This window comes from Drosophila bipectinata, chromosome 3R (assembly GCF_030179905.1).
Source record: "Drosophila bipectinata strain 14024-0381.07 chromosome 3R, DbipHiC1v2, whole genome shotgun sequence".
NCBI classification, from domain to species: domain Eukaryota; kingdom Metazoa; phylum Arthropoda; class Insecta; order Diptera; family Drosophilidae; genus Drosophila; species Drosophila bipectinata.
The window spans coordinates 11,191,135-11,203,490 of NC_091739.1; the positions used below are offsets into that span (position 1 = coordinate 11,191,135).

The window sequence follows — 12,356 nt, forward strand, 5'->3', positions numbered from 1 at the left end:
TTAATTTATTAAATCCTATGCGAATTATTAATAAACCAGCTCCTATTTTGTTAATCATTATTAATATATATATTATAAAAATTATAGGTTTTAATGATTTTTTTAACCTGCAACTTCTGCCGAAAAATTTTCTTGGTAGCCCTGGATTAATGGTTAAATTCCGTTTTCCCATCTAAGGTCATACTGCTTCTCTCTAGACGCTGCTTTGAGAATATTTTAATTATTTACTTTGGCGAGCATGCAAATGAACCCCAGCGTAACAATTGAACGCAAACGCGTTGATGTCCTGCCCAAAGGATGGCAACGCGACGATGTCCGCAAGTCGGCCAACAGCGCTAATAATAACGCCAGCATCACAAGCAACAGCAGCAGCAACAACAACAACAAGGTGGATGTTTTCTACTACAGGTAAAGAGGATGCGGGATAAGGAGGCGAATTCCCAGACTTTCTGGGGTCTGACCCCAATGTATAGATCACTGCACGCCATGGAATCGGACATACGATTAATCACTTTCACTGCCTTTCTGTTATTACATTCACATAACTGCCACACAACATAAACTATGTATACACACACACATACACTTGCACACGGTCCACTATTCTTTTCCATCGCCGTGTCTTTTCCGCCACAGTCCCACAGGCAAGAGGGCCGAGAGCAAGCGTGGCGAGGGACTGGACACTGGAAATCTTGACTTTTCAGTCGGCAAGGTGGAGCAGCGCCCACTGCCCTCGCCCTCCATCTCGTTGTACCGCTGCAGTGCCATGCCAATGCCTCTGACTGGAGGCAATGGAAGCGGTAGCAGTGGACCTGCACTGAAGCGAAAGTATGCCCGTTCGCAACTAGGCCAAGGACCAGGAACAGGTGCCGCAGTCGCAGCTACGCCAGCAGCAGCAGCAACAACAAATCCAACGGTTGCTGCCACGACCGCCGGCAATCCCCGCCAGCAGCAACAGCTTGAACTCAGGTAGAGCCAAGTGGAGGAGCACTTGGCTCTTGCATGCAAGCGTGTCCTGTCTTGTTTTCGTAGTCAACGTCCAGGACGCAAGGTCTACAGCCGGAAAAGAAAACGAAATCTGAAAATCCAAAAACCACCAATTGGCTTCTTAATCGCTGTAGCTCTGTGCCACCTGAGCTGTGTTTTGTTTCATATGCATGTTTCTTTCCACTTTGTTTTTATTTTGTGTGCTGTTCAGTGTGTTTTGTGAGTTCTTAAGGAGTGCCTTATTAATGACCAATTATTTTGAATCACTTTCAGTCGAGCATTACGTACAGATGTCTCCCTGGTGCCACCTATTCGACAGACTGCCTCGATTTTTAAGCAGCCGGTAACGGCGATCCGCAACCACGAACAGGATCCTGGAAAGGCAAAACACGATGCCAAACACGGCACTCAGGAAAAGCCAAAGCAGCTATTTTGGGAAAAGAGACTGGAACGCCTGCGCGCCTGCCACGACAATGGGGAAGAGCTCGATGACATTTCACTGCCCAAGACCATACGCACCGTTGGCCCCAATGTCAACGAACAGACCGTCCTCCAGTCTGTGGCCACAGCTCTGCACATTCTGAATGCTGGCGTCCACGGCCAAAGTTCGACCAAGGCCGAGTTAACCAAAAACGCCATGGCGTTCATGAATCCCGAACAGCCGCTCATGCATGCGGTGATCATATCCGAGGATGATATTCGGAAGCAGGAAGATCGGGTCAGCGTGGCGCGACGGAAGTTACAGGATGCACTCAAGACATGAGTGTGTCGGCGGACGCCACCCCTTAAGCTACCAATTCCATTGTAGACTCTAACATCTCTATTTATCGTATTGACCCCCTATTCGAAATGTAATCATAAGTCTAGTGTGTAATAAACCCAAGCGACTCCAAGTGACATTGGTTTTTATTAGAGATCAAGACAATTCAAAAATCCTTTCCTCGTCCAGAGCGAGATGGCTCTCTTTATTACAGACTCCAAGTCCAAATGCTATTTTGCACAATTTTAAAACTGTTTTGGAACTAGAATTCATATACCACATATGTATATTAGAAGGGGTCGCTTTTTAGGATGGTAAATGCATCCAATGGGGAAATCTTTGGAATGGAAGTAACAAAATTGTAAAAGCTTTTCATCAACATTTTATGTTGGACCAATATTATGGGAGAATTCCTGCCACTTCTGCCACTCTCTCTGCCACAAAAATAGACCCAATCTAATGCATATTTTAACGTTCTAACTTTGGACAGATTTGTGCTTCTCCCCTTTATATTTTAAAATGTAAACTCTATAGATACACATAGACATCGTTGTGTAGAGGTACGATTAGTCCAAGCCCTCCTCCAGCTCATCATCCTCGTAGTCTATGCCATCGTAGTCCGTTGAGGAGCGCGTCGTTAGCTGCAAGGGATGAAGCAATCGGAATTTGCAAATGTAGTGAACTGTGAATTTTGCTTGGGCAGGATGCAATTTCTACAAGAGTGTCTGGAGCCAAATGAAGACTTTCACCCAAAACTAACGAATAAATTTCAGGAAGTTAGGGGGTCAGGTCTGTACATTACCCAAACAGTGACACCCACCTGGTTGTATATTCCTCGCCATGCCGCAAACGCCGCCATGGCTGCCACCGCACCGACTCCGGCCACGACTTTGGTGTTGAATTCGGATTCCAGGAACTTGCGCTCCGAGGGCGTCAAATTCGCCTCCGTGCCGCTCGGTGTCTTTGTGAGCTTGATGGAGCTATAGCCCTCGTCTCGGAATATGTCCTTGGTAATGCGGTTGATGAAGTTAACTAGGTTCTGGCAGCCCTTGATGTGGTTCTGCAGTGGATTATTGGGCAGTGTGATCTTGAAGATAATAGCCAGGTAACTGTACACAATGGCATCGAACTCGCTGTAGGTGTCCCCAAAGAACCAGACCTTGCGTCCAAGCTTGCGGGATAGCAGATTCACGCACTTTTTGGCATTGCCAACGAGCTGAATAACAAAATAAAGTATTAAACATATTTCAATAGTAGTAATCTTAATTTCCTATTGCGAAATAAATGATTAAAATGACTAATAACCAATAACGTAATTTACAATACGGATTGGGAAATAAAAGGTTCAAAAATTGATAAGATATGCTCCATTGTTTCCCTGCACTTACGTAGTCCCCTTCGTGCTTGTCTATCTTGTCGTTGACATCGAAGCCGGCCATCACCTGGACCACATCGCAGGCCTCCTTTTGGTAGGACGATGGATAATAGAAGTTGAAGGGGAATGGCGTGCGCTTAGCATAAAGGCTGCGTGTTGTGGTGTCGAAGTTGTGAGGCTCTCCATACAGGAAGTAGTGGTAGTACGCATGCAGATTGGTGAATACCCAATTCGCGTAGGCGGTGGACAAATGCTTTTGTTTGGTGCTCAAGTGCGCATCAATCGGGTAGCCCTGGAAGAGGATTGAACGAGTGGTTCGTATTAGCTATTAATAGGCACACAGTTTGTTCACCCGGCATTGTTTTCGCTGTTTTTGTTTTTTGTTATCCGTTGCCGACTTTCGGCACTCACCTCGCGATCCAGCACACGCTTGATCTGCCTGTAGCCCGCAAACTTGTCGTTGCCAATCTGTAGGTAGGGTAACTTGCCGGCTCCCGAGCGCAACGGATTGGAACTGGTCTGAACTTCCATGGGACATCTGGTGAATCTGAGCAGGCACTGTGGCACGGCGAAAAGGATGAGTTGGTTTTATTTAGAGATAGCGATAATAGGAAGACGGCGTGCTGCCGATTTGTGTGATGCAACGGAACTCACCAAGGCACGTAAACATTCAAAGTCAATGGACGGCAGTCCCCACTCGCCCTTGTACACATGCAGCATGGCGCCCAGTTGCATCTCCATTGGGTCGTCTTCTTGGCTCTTTTCTACTCTTGTGTTATACGGGTTCTTAGCAAAGCACCTGCATGGTACCCATCAAAATTTGAATCCAAAAATATATGCCAGAATTTGTGGCTGCTTTCTGTGCTTTTGACTGATAATTCCTAGGCACCCTGTATCTCTAAATTTCCTAACGCGTTTTCCTTTTTGGTAGTCGTTGGAAACGCGAATATTTTGAATGTGCCAAGGAGCTCTATATTTTTAAATTAAACTAGTTGAAACATTTTTTTTAATAATCAAACTAAATTTAAAAACAGCTATTAGATTTTATAAAAAAACGCCCGCATTTAAGCTTCCACAGGTGCTTATCGCTGTTATCACTAAAATATCGAAAAGTGCCCATCTCCAGAACATCTGTTTGCGAAAAAAATATTTTCATTCGATTTTCGCCCTAAATTAGCTAGCCAAACAATGAATCTAATTAGCGGAATAAAGCTGTACATTGATAAAATGTGCTCCGAGTCTGGGCCAGGCATGAAGATAATCCTGCTGGACAAGGAGACGGTAAGTGCCACAGACCATATGGTATAATTCCATCCGTATTCAATATCCGATTTTTAGACGAGTATCATTTCAATGGCATTTAGCCAGTCGGACATGCTGCAGCGGGAGGTGTACCTGTTTGAGCGTCTCGATTCCGGGAGGTCCAACGAACGGCTGAAGTACCTAAAGTGCATCGTATTTATCCGACCCACGAAGCAGAACATTCAACTCCTGGCCAACGAACTGCGGAATCCCAAGTATAGTGCCTACTACATATGTGAGTTAAACCATAAATATTTATTTATAAAAGGCTAATCCAGAATAAAACTGTTTTCCAGATTTCACCAACATCATACCCCGCACGGATATAAAGTATTTAGCAGAGTGCGATGAATCGGAATCGGTGCGAGAGGTTAAAGAGCTGTATGCGGACTATCTCTGTGTTAATCCGAATCTGTTCTCCCTCAACCTACCATGCTGCATGGCCAATCTTAACTGGCTTCCTGACGCCCTATCACGCAGCATGCAAGGAATAACTGCAGTGTTGTTGTCCTTAAAGCTGAACCCGGTAATTCGTTACCGAGCCGGCTCCCAGGCTGCCCAGCTTCTGGCCAAACAGATCTACGAGCAAATTACCAAAGAATCGAGCCTTTTTGATTTCCGCTCCAACATAGATGGAGCTGCCCCACCACTGCTGTTAGTACTCGATCGAAGAGATGACCCTGTCACGCCGCTACTGCACCAATGGACATATCAGGCTATGGTCCATGAGCTTTTGCACATAAACAACAACCGTGTAGATCTCTCTGACAGACCCAATGTCCCCAAGGACTTTAAGGAACTAGTCTTGTCCGGCGACCAGGATGAGTTCTACGGCAACAACATGTACTCCAACTACGGTGAGATAGGATCGACTATCAAGCAGCTAATGGAAGAGTTTCAGCGCAAAGCCAACGATCATAAGAAGGTTGAGAGCATCGCCGATATGAAGAACTTCATCGAATCGTACCCGCAGTTCAAGAAAATGTCCGGCACAGTGCAGAAACATCTTTGCGTGATAGGCGAACTTTCGGGACTGAGTAATAAGCGAAACCTATTCGAAGTTTCCGAACTGGAGCAGGAAATCGCTTGCAAGGCGGAGCATTCAGCTCAGCTGCAGCGTATAAAGAAGTTGATTGCCGACGAGCGCATTTCCATCGAGGACTCCCTTAAACTCGTAGCTCTCTACGCGTTGCGATACGAACGCCACGCCAACTGCGATACCTCTGGTCTGCTGCAGATTATTAAGTCACGAGGCGGTCGGGCTGCTGTAATTCCAGCCCTTGTTGAATATGCTGGCACCCATGTGCGGCAGGGAGATCTTTTCAATATGGTGCGAATAACTGATGCCGTAAAACTGACCCGTAATCTAATCAAGGGCCTGAAGGGTGTGGAGAACGTCTTTACCCAACATACTCCTCTATTGAAGGAGACTTTGGAGGATGTTTTCAAGGGTAGAGAGCTCGATCCTCAATTTCCAGCTATCAATTCAGAGCTAGTGCCATTCCGAAGACCGCCTCAGGAGGTGGTTGTCTTTATTATTGGCGGTGCCACCTATGAGGAAGCGCTATCCGTTCACCAGCTTAACAATGCTGGTTACAGGGTCATCCTCGGAGGCACAACAATACACAATTCGGAAAGCTTTATCAACGAGGTCCTGGCTTCTACAAATGGTATCCAATTCAAACATACCAAATCAATGATAAAGTACTGTTCCACAGACAATATATAAAACGACACCTAATTGCACATATAACATAACTAATATTGTTAACTATTTATTATCTACGTCTTAATTTGTGTGATTCCTTATATCAAACGACTTTGCTCGCAATTTTAGGCAAACAATGAACAAGTATTTGCTCTTAAATCAAATATACCCAGGAAACCATTTAACCAAACAAGAATTGCGATATTTTAGCCTATTCCATTAACTATTCTCCATGTAAGCCATTGGGCTATATTTTTAAGATTATTCCATGTACTACTTGTGGGTGTATATCGAGGAGACTTCGATGCAAATAATGATTATAAAATGTATTATATTATAAACTATAAAATCCATTAAAAATCTTAAGAAATGTATTTGTTTTTGGAAGGACTTTCCTCTAAGAAAAACAACCTGCCTAGCAACTGCGTTTCCACCTGGAAACATAAAACAAACAGTTTTAAAAAGAAGAGTTAGTCCATTACCGGATTAAGGTTAGCCATGTCCAGTACGTATTTCAACGACATCTGGCACACTGCCCAACATGAGTGCGAGCTGCTCTCAACTATCGACTACGAAAGGCAGCATCAGGAGTTGGACACGACAGTGGCCACTTTGGGTTCTGTGGCCGCCGATGCAGATGCCAAGGCCCTGCTGCAAGCCAGTCTCTACGAGTTCTATCTCCGCTACATCTGCCTAAGCAATCGTCTGGAGGATGTTTATGACAACGTAAGATGTACCACATAGTATGGTCCATAGAGGATGCTGAATTCCTTCGAAATTGTTTATTTTCCACAGATGATTCAGCCACAGAAGCGCCAGTTGGTGCGAAAACTGCTAGACGCTTGTCTGGGACGTGTGGTTGAGCTGAAGCACGATCTGGTGAACATTGACCTAATGGAGTTTAGTTATAATGACGACGTCGTGGAGCGGTTGCGGCTCACGCCCATGGATACGGAGTTGCGGGTTCCACGTTATTTCCTGCGAGAGAGGCAACAGGAACTAGAGTTCCGAAAGAAAACTATGCAGGAGATTCTCTTTAAACTTGGCTGGCTGGAAGAGAACGAAATGGAGGAGACAATCACCACAGAAATCGAAGCCATTCGGATGCTTCAGATGCATGAGAGAGCCCGACAAGGACGCTTGCGGGCTCATTTCATGAAGGAAATCCGAATCCTCAAGGAGAAAGGCAAGTCCGAGGAACGGAGTGAAAAGGAACGCAGCGACTCTGGGCTTCTGGCTGCCATGAAGATCCAGAAGATGTGGCGAGGTCACACAGCCCGCCGCATCACACGACGACGCAAAATGGAGGAGATGATCTTGATCGGCATGCTGCCGCCACCGCCGGCTGTACTCAAGGAGCGGGCAGAAAAGTTGGAGAAGTTACAGCACAATGAGAAGCGCTACCAGGCACAGGCTCTCTACGGGGAGCAGTTTGAAGAACGGCAGCGGGTGGTTCAGGAGGAGATCCGGACCAAGCATGGCGCCAGCATGAAGGAGGACATCGCTGACGAGATACGAGGCTGGGTAAAGGACTGCTACGATAAAACTGGCAAGCTGCCAGACTTCCCGTCTGAGGACCAAGGGGGATCCTTGCATATTTTCAGCCGGCCGGGCACCGAGAGCGAGCACAGCCGATCGTCGGCAAGATCCTCTAAGGAGTCGCGTAAGACCAAGGATAAATCCAAGTCACCGGCGCGTAGCGGTGATCTCAATGTTAACGAAAACCAGGAAGAAGATATGAGCTTTCAACCGGCACAGTCAGTCTGCCTGCCAGACATCCGTGCGGAGATCGATCTGTAAGTTAATGAGTTCATGGAGGTGATATATTTATAATATTATATGTTTTTAGTTTTAACGACACCTGGCGGGACAAGGACGAGACTGGCGTGCTGAGCCAGGCAGCTTACGAGGATATGATATACAGCGACAAGTACCAGGAGGTGGAGCTAGAGTTCCGGCGCGCCGTCGATGATGTTATGCGGCAGGAGATCGAGCTCCTGCAAACGGCTGTTGGTAAGAAAGTAAAGAAGAGCAGCAAGAAGACTCGCCGCTCTGGCAAGAAGAGCAAAAAGAAGAAGGAGAAGGATCTAACTCCAGACCGCACTACCGAGTCGCTCTACGAGGAGCTGGTCACAAACGGAATTATCAGAAAGTATCCTGAACTGAAGCTTAAGCAGTTTCTTGGTGATAAGGCCCTGACTGCCAGAAATGGAACGAATCCATCTCCTGGCGACATCCGGCAGATCCTCACGGAATACTGCATTCTACCACTCGGCTCTGAAGCCATTCACAACTGCACACCGCTCATTCGATCTGTCTTGCTCGCCGGGCCCAAGGGATCCGGAAAGAAGGCTCTTTTGCACGCCATTTGCACGGAGGTTGGAGCTGTGCTTTTCGATTTGACTCCGGCAAATATCGTCGGAAAATATCCGGGAAAATCAGGCCTTATAATGCTTATTCATCTGGTGCTCAAGGTGTCCAGGTTGCTTCAGCCCGCGGTCATTTACATGGGAGATGCAGAGCGTCCGTTCATGAAAAAGATTCCAAAGACTGACAGAACAGATCCCAAGCGACTAAAAAAGGATTTGCCCAAGCTTATAAAGAATATTGCACCAGAAGATCGCGTTATTTTTGTGGGAACCTCAAATCTGCCGTGGGAAGCTGACCAGAAGCTCCTGCAGTCGGTCTACAATCGATTCATTTATATTCCACGTCCGGATTACGGAGCCATGTCGCATGCTTGGAAATCTTTGCTTCAGTAAGAACTATCTTGACATTTTAAAAGGATTTTTTTTATATTCCCGTTTAACAATTTTAGCCAATATTCTGGTGGTATCTCCAATCTGGACACAAGTGTCATGGCCAAAATTTCCGATGGTTATACTATTGGATCTATTGATGCTTGTATTAGGGAGGTGATGACCTGCAAGCGGAAATTGCAATTGCGCACTCAGCCCCTGACCAATGCCGAACTTATAAATGTCTTGTGGTAAGTGGGTGGTTTTAAGTCACCCTAGTGCACTGCTTCAGATTTTAATCCAATAACAGCTCTCGAGATCCTGTCTATCGCGAAGAAGAGGAGGCTTTTGAGTCCTGGTGGTCCAAGACACCTCTGGGTCGCCGTCGTCAACGGTTTCTGGAATTGGAGGAGGAGCGTCTCATAGAGGAACAGGCCCAGGCGGCTAAGCAGGGCAATGGAAATAAAAAGAAAGGACAAAACTAAAGGATATTTTAACGGACTTTGTATTTAAACATGAATAACTATTCATTATTCCAATTCAACATTTTAAAGGCTTCATTCAATAAAAATTGTATTAAAAAATCTGAACATCATAGTTAATATCAGTCTATTTTAATGAATAGGAAAAGTCCTTATTGCCACACTTCAAATGAACTTCAGTGACAGCAAGTGGTAGTGTTTCCTGATTCGCAAGCAACTGTTGCAGTTCATCTAACTTTTCGGTAAGAACTTTTGTTTGGTCGCCCACGCACCAAAGCAGACTAACGTGGAACGATGGCGGGTCATAGAATGGAGGCAACCTGTATTCCAGCATCACTGAGTCGATGGGCTTGAGGAGCTTGGTCGTCTTCTCTGTAAAGGCCGCGTCTAGTTGGGCGGCAACAAAAGTTCTAGTGCCCTCATCGTTCGTGTATATCCGAAGACCCTGCAAACTGGCTGAGAAGCTAAAATAGCCTTTTTATAAAAAGAACTCGGCTCATGAAGTTCAACCAAACTCACCCAGTGCAGCTGTGAAGAGCAGTCTTTAGTGATCTTGAGAACTCTTCAATCTGATGGTATTGAAGCACTACAGTCCGGCTTAGACTGAGATGCAAGGACTCGTTGGCTGTCAACTCGACTTCGGGAGCTAATTTGGCCATAGCTTCGGCTTGGAAATCCTCCAGCTGCTCCTCACAAGCCCCAGCCGGCACATAGATGTAGGTGGCCCAGTTGCCTCGTTCGTGCTTAAAACTACGGATGCGTCCACCATGCTGGGCAGGATCATCAACTACCTCTTCCGGCTTGGGTTTTTTGCAGCCCAGAAGCGTTTCTGCTGTGGGCAGAGCAAATCTTCACATTAAAATGTAGAAATTCGGAGGATTCCCAAAAACTACATTACCTTTTCTGTGAGACGGCTGGTGAGGTGTTGCTTAAGGGGTCCTCGCCTTCGGAGGCGGAAGAGCTGCTTTCTACGTAGTCCACAAGAGCCATTTGAATATATTTAAGGATTCTACTTTATATTCGAAGTAAACTAGATAAACGCGCGATTTTTATTAAGAAATTGTATTTGAAGTGTGACCGAATGCTTCCATATTTGCTTCCGTAGGACACAACAGCTGATGTTTTTAAAAGATTGTTTATTATTATTTTAGGGGGAACCCCTTGGAAAAATTTGAAAATTTTAAAAACGATATTTAAGCAATGTTTAGAATGAGGAAAGTCGCTTCTGGGTGCGCTGATTACAAAATGGTATTTTATTTCCTGATCGGACGAAAATTGATAGAGCTATGGTCATCGGAAGGAGCAAAAGTGGGAAAACTAGAAAAACCCACAATTTCATGGGGAACCCCATGGGAAAAGTTCGAAAAATTTTAATACGGTATTTAGGCAATGTTTTGAATGAGGAAAGTCGCATCTGTGTTCGCTGATTACAATATGGTACTTTATTTTTTGATCGGACACAATTTGGCAGAGCTTTGGTCATCGGAAGGAGCAAAAGTGGGGAATTTAGGAATACCAACTATTTTATGGGATTACCCCTTGGAAAAAATTCGAAAAATCAAAAAACGGTATTTAAGCAATCAAAAAAACGAATAACCCGACGAGATTAAAACTCGTCACCGTTTTAAGCATCCGCAAGCCTTATTTTGACCAATGTATCATAAAAAATAGGTTAATTTTTGTTTATTTTCCACACAAAGGTTTTAAAACATTTACTATTTAAATTAAAGACTAGCTTCCACAGATGGCTGCTCCTGGTCCTTGGCCTTCTCCAATTTGGACTGCTCCCACTTGTAGTTGTAGGCGCGTCCCAGTTGAAAGAGCTGCGTCAGACTCACGAAAAGGTTTACAGCGAATAGACTGTAATTCTTTGGAATAATCACTAAGGCATATCGCGTCCAAATAAGATTCGTTGCTCCCAGAGCCAAGCATCCGTTGGGCGAAATCTTGTCCGCAGGACGCGTTAGATCACTAAGACCGGCAATAACGAGACTCTATGGAAGAAAAAAAGATTTGAGGATAAGGGAGATTAGTAAGGTGGATCCCCTTGATTGGAAAGTTTTGTGGCGTGTTGCAAAAAATGCCATCTCATTTAGTTATCAGAATGTTCGCACATGCCACTAAACCAAATCCAGATACGGACACATACATATTTATCGCGAATCGCTACTATACTCCGGGAAATAAACAAATAATAAAAACACAATATACGCTTGGTTTAGCAGCTTGCCCACAGATTTGTTTATCAGCTCGCTGATAATGAACATAAGCGGAGGACGCTCACAATTCAGAATTATGTCACAATCCTCCCAACTCACCCATTTGACGAGAGGTGCCCAGAAGAATATGGTTTTAGGTCCTGGAAAGGAAAATATTAAAAATATTGTATCAAGAACGTTATGTAGATCCCTTACCTGCTGGATGCATCCATAAGGGCCGAAACTTGGCGGGCACGAATTTATCACAGGCTCCAATCAGGCCATTGTAGGCCTTAGAGGTAAGTCCTTTTCCGGTGGAAGGCAGTGCCTTGGAAGCGGGAGTGGAAGGTCCGGTCGACATTCTTCCCTAAACTTAGCTCTCCTGATTACTAATTAAAACTTGAGTCCTTGATGAATCTGCTATAAAAATTAATCAAAGCTATCTCCAATCAAGTGTTTGATGAATGATTTGGATGCGATAACTGTCTAGTTGTCGTCTAGTCTAGGAAAATGGAGCTAGTACGATCTGAGGCACGACAGCTCCATTGAAGCTTCCACTGACGACTGAGCTTTCCTGCTCTCGCATTGGAGGTTTAGCTCTGTTATCACTAGCACTATCAAAAACTAATGAATTGCTCCGACACCTTTCCAAGTTTTTATGGTTCATAAAAATCCCATTTGGGACTGCAAATATTATTAGTTTCCAGCTGCATGCTGCAATTAATAAAACTTTAAGTGGAGCTAAATGTAGGTAGTTAAATAAATATTAAAACTAAATATTAATTTGTAAAGCTTTAAATGATCTT

General features: G+C 44.8%; 6 protein-coding genes across 10 annotated transcripts; 3 read left to right on the plus strand and 3 right to left on the minus strand.

Moving 5' to 3' along the window:
• Nucleotides 1-150: 150 nt before the first annotated feature.
• MBD-like (methyl-CpG-binding domain protein 2) lies at nt 151-1,880 on the plus strand. Of its 2 annotated transcripts, XM_017248278.3 has the most exons (3): nt 151-408; nt 637-969; nt 1,261-1,880. In XM_017248278.3, the coding sequence occupies exons 1-3, from the start codon at nt 239-241 to the stop codon at nt 1,748-1,750; spliced, it is 993 nt and encodes a 330-aa protein (XP_017103767.2). In that variant the 5' UTR covers nt 151-238; the 3' UTR covers nt 1,751-1,880. The 2 variants fall into 2 exon arrangements, with proteins under 2 accessions (XP_017103767.2, XP_017103768.1); XM_017248279.3 differs by lacking the exon at nt 637-969 and having other exon boundaries at nt 153-408.
• Nucleotides 1,876-4,010, minus strand: LOC108129963 (metaxin-1 homolog). 2 transcript variants are annotated; one of them, XM_017248281.3, is made up of 5 exons: nt 3,777-4,010; nt 3,534-3,680; nt 3,136-3,414; nt 2,568-2,963; nt 1,876-2,502 (listed from the first exon to the last, which is right to left on the minus strand). In XM_017248281.3, exons 1-5 carry the CDS (start codon nt 3,861-3,863, stop codon nt 2,461-2,463), a joined length of 951 nt encoding a protein of 316 aa, XP_017103770.2. In that variant the 5' UTR covers nt 3,864-4,010; the 3' UTR covers nt 1,876-2,460. The 2 variants fall into 2 exon arrangements, with proteins under 2 accessions (XP_017103770.2, XP_017103769.2); XM_017248280.3 differs by having other exon boundaries at nt 1,876-2,388; nt 3,777-4,009.
• A 120-nt stretch (nt 4,011-4,130) lies between these two features.
• Nucleotides 4,131-6,156, plus strand: Vps45 (vacuolar protein sorting 45). The gene is made up of 3 exons (XM_017247973.3): nt 4,131-4,403; nt 4,461-4,659; nt 4,721-6,156. The coding sequence occupies exons 1-3, from the start codon at nt 4,311-4,313 to the stop codon at nt 6,151-6,153; spliced, it is 1,725 nt and encodes a 574-aa protein (XP_017103462.2). The 5' UTR covers nt 4,131-4,310; the 3' UTR covers nt 6,154-6,156.
• Nucleotides 6,157-6,629: 473 nt separating this feature from the next.
• Nucleotides 6,630-9,355, plus strand: LOC108129747 (dynein regulatory complex protein 11). The gene is made up of 5 exons (XM_017247972.2): nt 6,630-6,858; nt 6,928-7,928; nt 7,982-8,890; nt 8,951-9,121; nt 9,181-9,355. The coding sequence occupies exons 1-5, from the start codon at nt 6,631-6,633 to the stop codon at nt 9,353-9,355; spliced, it is 2,484 nt and encodes an 827-aa protein (XP_017103461.2). The 5' UTR covers nt 6,630.
• A 109-nt stretch (nt 9,356-9,464) lies between these two features.
• LOC108129749 (U6 snRNA phosphodiesterase 1) lies at nt 9,465-10,407 on the minus strand. Of its 3 annotated transcripts, none has more exons than XM_017247974.3 (3): nt 10,251-10,407; nt 9,872-10,201; nt 9,465-9,816 (listed from the first exon to the last, which is right to left on the minus strand). In XM_017247974.3, exons 1-3 carry the CDS (start codon nt 10,340-10,342, stop codon nt 9,480-9,482), a joined length of 759 nt encoding a protein of 252 aa, XP_017103463.2. In that variant the 5' UTR covers nt 10,343-10,407; the 3' UTR covers nt 9,465-9,479. The 3 variants fall into 3 exon arrangements, with proteins under 3 accessions (XP_017103463.2, XP_070137534.1, XP_070137535.1); XM_070281433.1 differs by having other exon boundaries at nt 9,872-10,184; nt 10,251-10,369; XM_070281434.1 differs by having other exon boundaries at nt 9,872-10,181; nt 10,251-10,361.
• A 611-nt stretch (nt 10,408-11,018) lies between these two features.
• LOC108129751 (mitochondrial pyruvate carrier 2) lies at nt 11,019-12,126 on the minus strand. Its single transcript, XM_017247976.3, has 3 exons — nt 11,767-12,126; nt 11,671-11,711; nt 11,019-11,346 (listed from the first exon to the last, which is right to left on the minus strand). Exons 1-3 carry the CDS (start codon nt 11,909-11,911, stop codon nt 11,077-11,079), a joined length of 456 nt encoding a protein of 151 aa, XP_017103465.2. The 5' UTR covers nt 11,912-12,126; the 3' UTR covers nt 11,019-11,076.
• Between the last annotated feature and the right edge of the window lie 230 nt (nt 12,127-12,356).

Excerpts from the sequence above, each read along its gene's own strand:
- MBD-like (XM_017248278.3), top strand. The coding sequence starts at position 239 with ATGCAAATGAACCCCAGCGTAACAATTGAACGCAAACGCGTTGATGTC. Across the intron at positions 409-636 it reads GTGGATGTTTTCTACTACAG|TCCCACAGGCAAGAGGGCCG; the intron begins GTAAAGAGGATG and ends TTTCCGCCACAG. Across the intron at positions 970-1,260 it reads CAGCAACAGCTTGAACTCAG|TCGAGCATTACGTACAGATG; the intron begins GTAGAGCCAAGT and ends AATCACTTTCAG.
- LOC108129963 (XM_017248280.3), bottom strand. The coding sequence starts at position 3,863 with ATGGAGATGCAACTGGGCGCCATGCTGCATGTGTACAAGGGCGAGTGG. Across the intron at positions 2,964-3,135 it reads ACAAGCACGAAGGGGACTAC|CTCGTTGGCAATGCCAAAAA; the intron begins GTAAGTGCAGGG and ends TTTGTTATTCAG. Across the intron at positions 2,389-2,567 it reads GGCGAGGAATATACAACCAG|CTAACGACGCGCTCCTCAAC; the intron begins GTGGGTGTCACT and ends CATCCCTTGCAG.
- Vps45 (XM_017247973.3), top strand. The coding sequence starts at position 4,311 with ATGAATCTAATTAGCGGAATAAAGCTGTACATTGATAAAATGTGCTCC. Across the intron at positions 4,404-4,460 it reads TCCTGCTGGACAAGGAGACG|ACGAGTATCATTTCAATGGC; the intron begins GTAAGTGCCACA and ends TCCGATTTTTAG. Across the intron at positions 4,660-4,720 it reads GTATAGTGCCTACTACATAT|ATTTCACCAACATCATACCC; the intron begins GTGAGTTAAACC and ends ACTGTTTTCCAG.
- LOC108129747 (XM_017247972.2), top strand. The coding sequence starts at position 6,631 with ATGTCCAGTACGTATTTCAACGACATCTGGCACACTGCCCAACATGAG. Across the intron at positions 7,929-7,981 it reads ATCCGTGCGGAGATCGATCT|TTTTAACGACACCTGGCGGG; the intron begins GTAAGTTAATGA and ends ATATGTTTTTAG. Across the intron at positions 9,122-9,180 it reads GAACTTATAAATGTCTTGTG|CTCTCGAGATCCTGTCTATC; the intron begins GTAAGTGGGTGG and ends ATCCAATAACAG.
- LOC108129749 (XM_017247974.3), bottom strand. The coding sequence starts at position 10,342 with ATGGCTCTTGTGGACTACGTAGAAAGCAGCTCTTCCGCCTCCGAAGGC. Across the intron at positions 10,202-10,250 it reads CCAGCCGTCTCACAGAAAAG|ATTTGCTCTGCCCACAGCAG; the intron begins GTAATGTAGTTT and ends TTTAATGTGAAG. Across the intron at positions 9,817-9,871 it reads GCTCTTCACAGCTGCACTGG|CTTCTCAGCCAGTTTGCAGG; the intron begins GTGAGTTTGGTT and ends AGGCTATTTTAG.
- LOC108129751 (XM_017247976.3), bottom strand. The coding sequence starts at position 11,911 with ATGTCGACCGGACCTTCCACTCCCGCTTCCAAGGCACTGCCTTCCACC. Across the intron at positions 11,712-11,766 it reads CTTATGGATGCATCCAGCAG|GACCTAAAACCATATTCTTC; the intron begins GTAAGGGATCTA and ends TTTCCTTTCCAG. Across the intron at positions 11,347-11,670 it reads GGGCACCTCTCGTCAAATGG|AGTCTCGTTATTGCCGGTCT; the intron begins GTGAGTTGGGAG and ends TTTCTTCCATAG.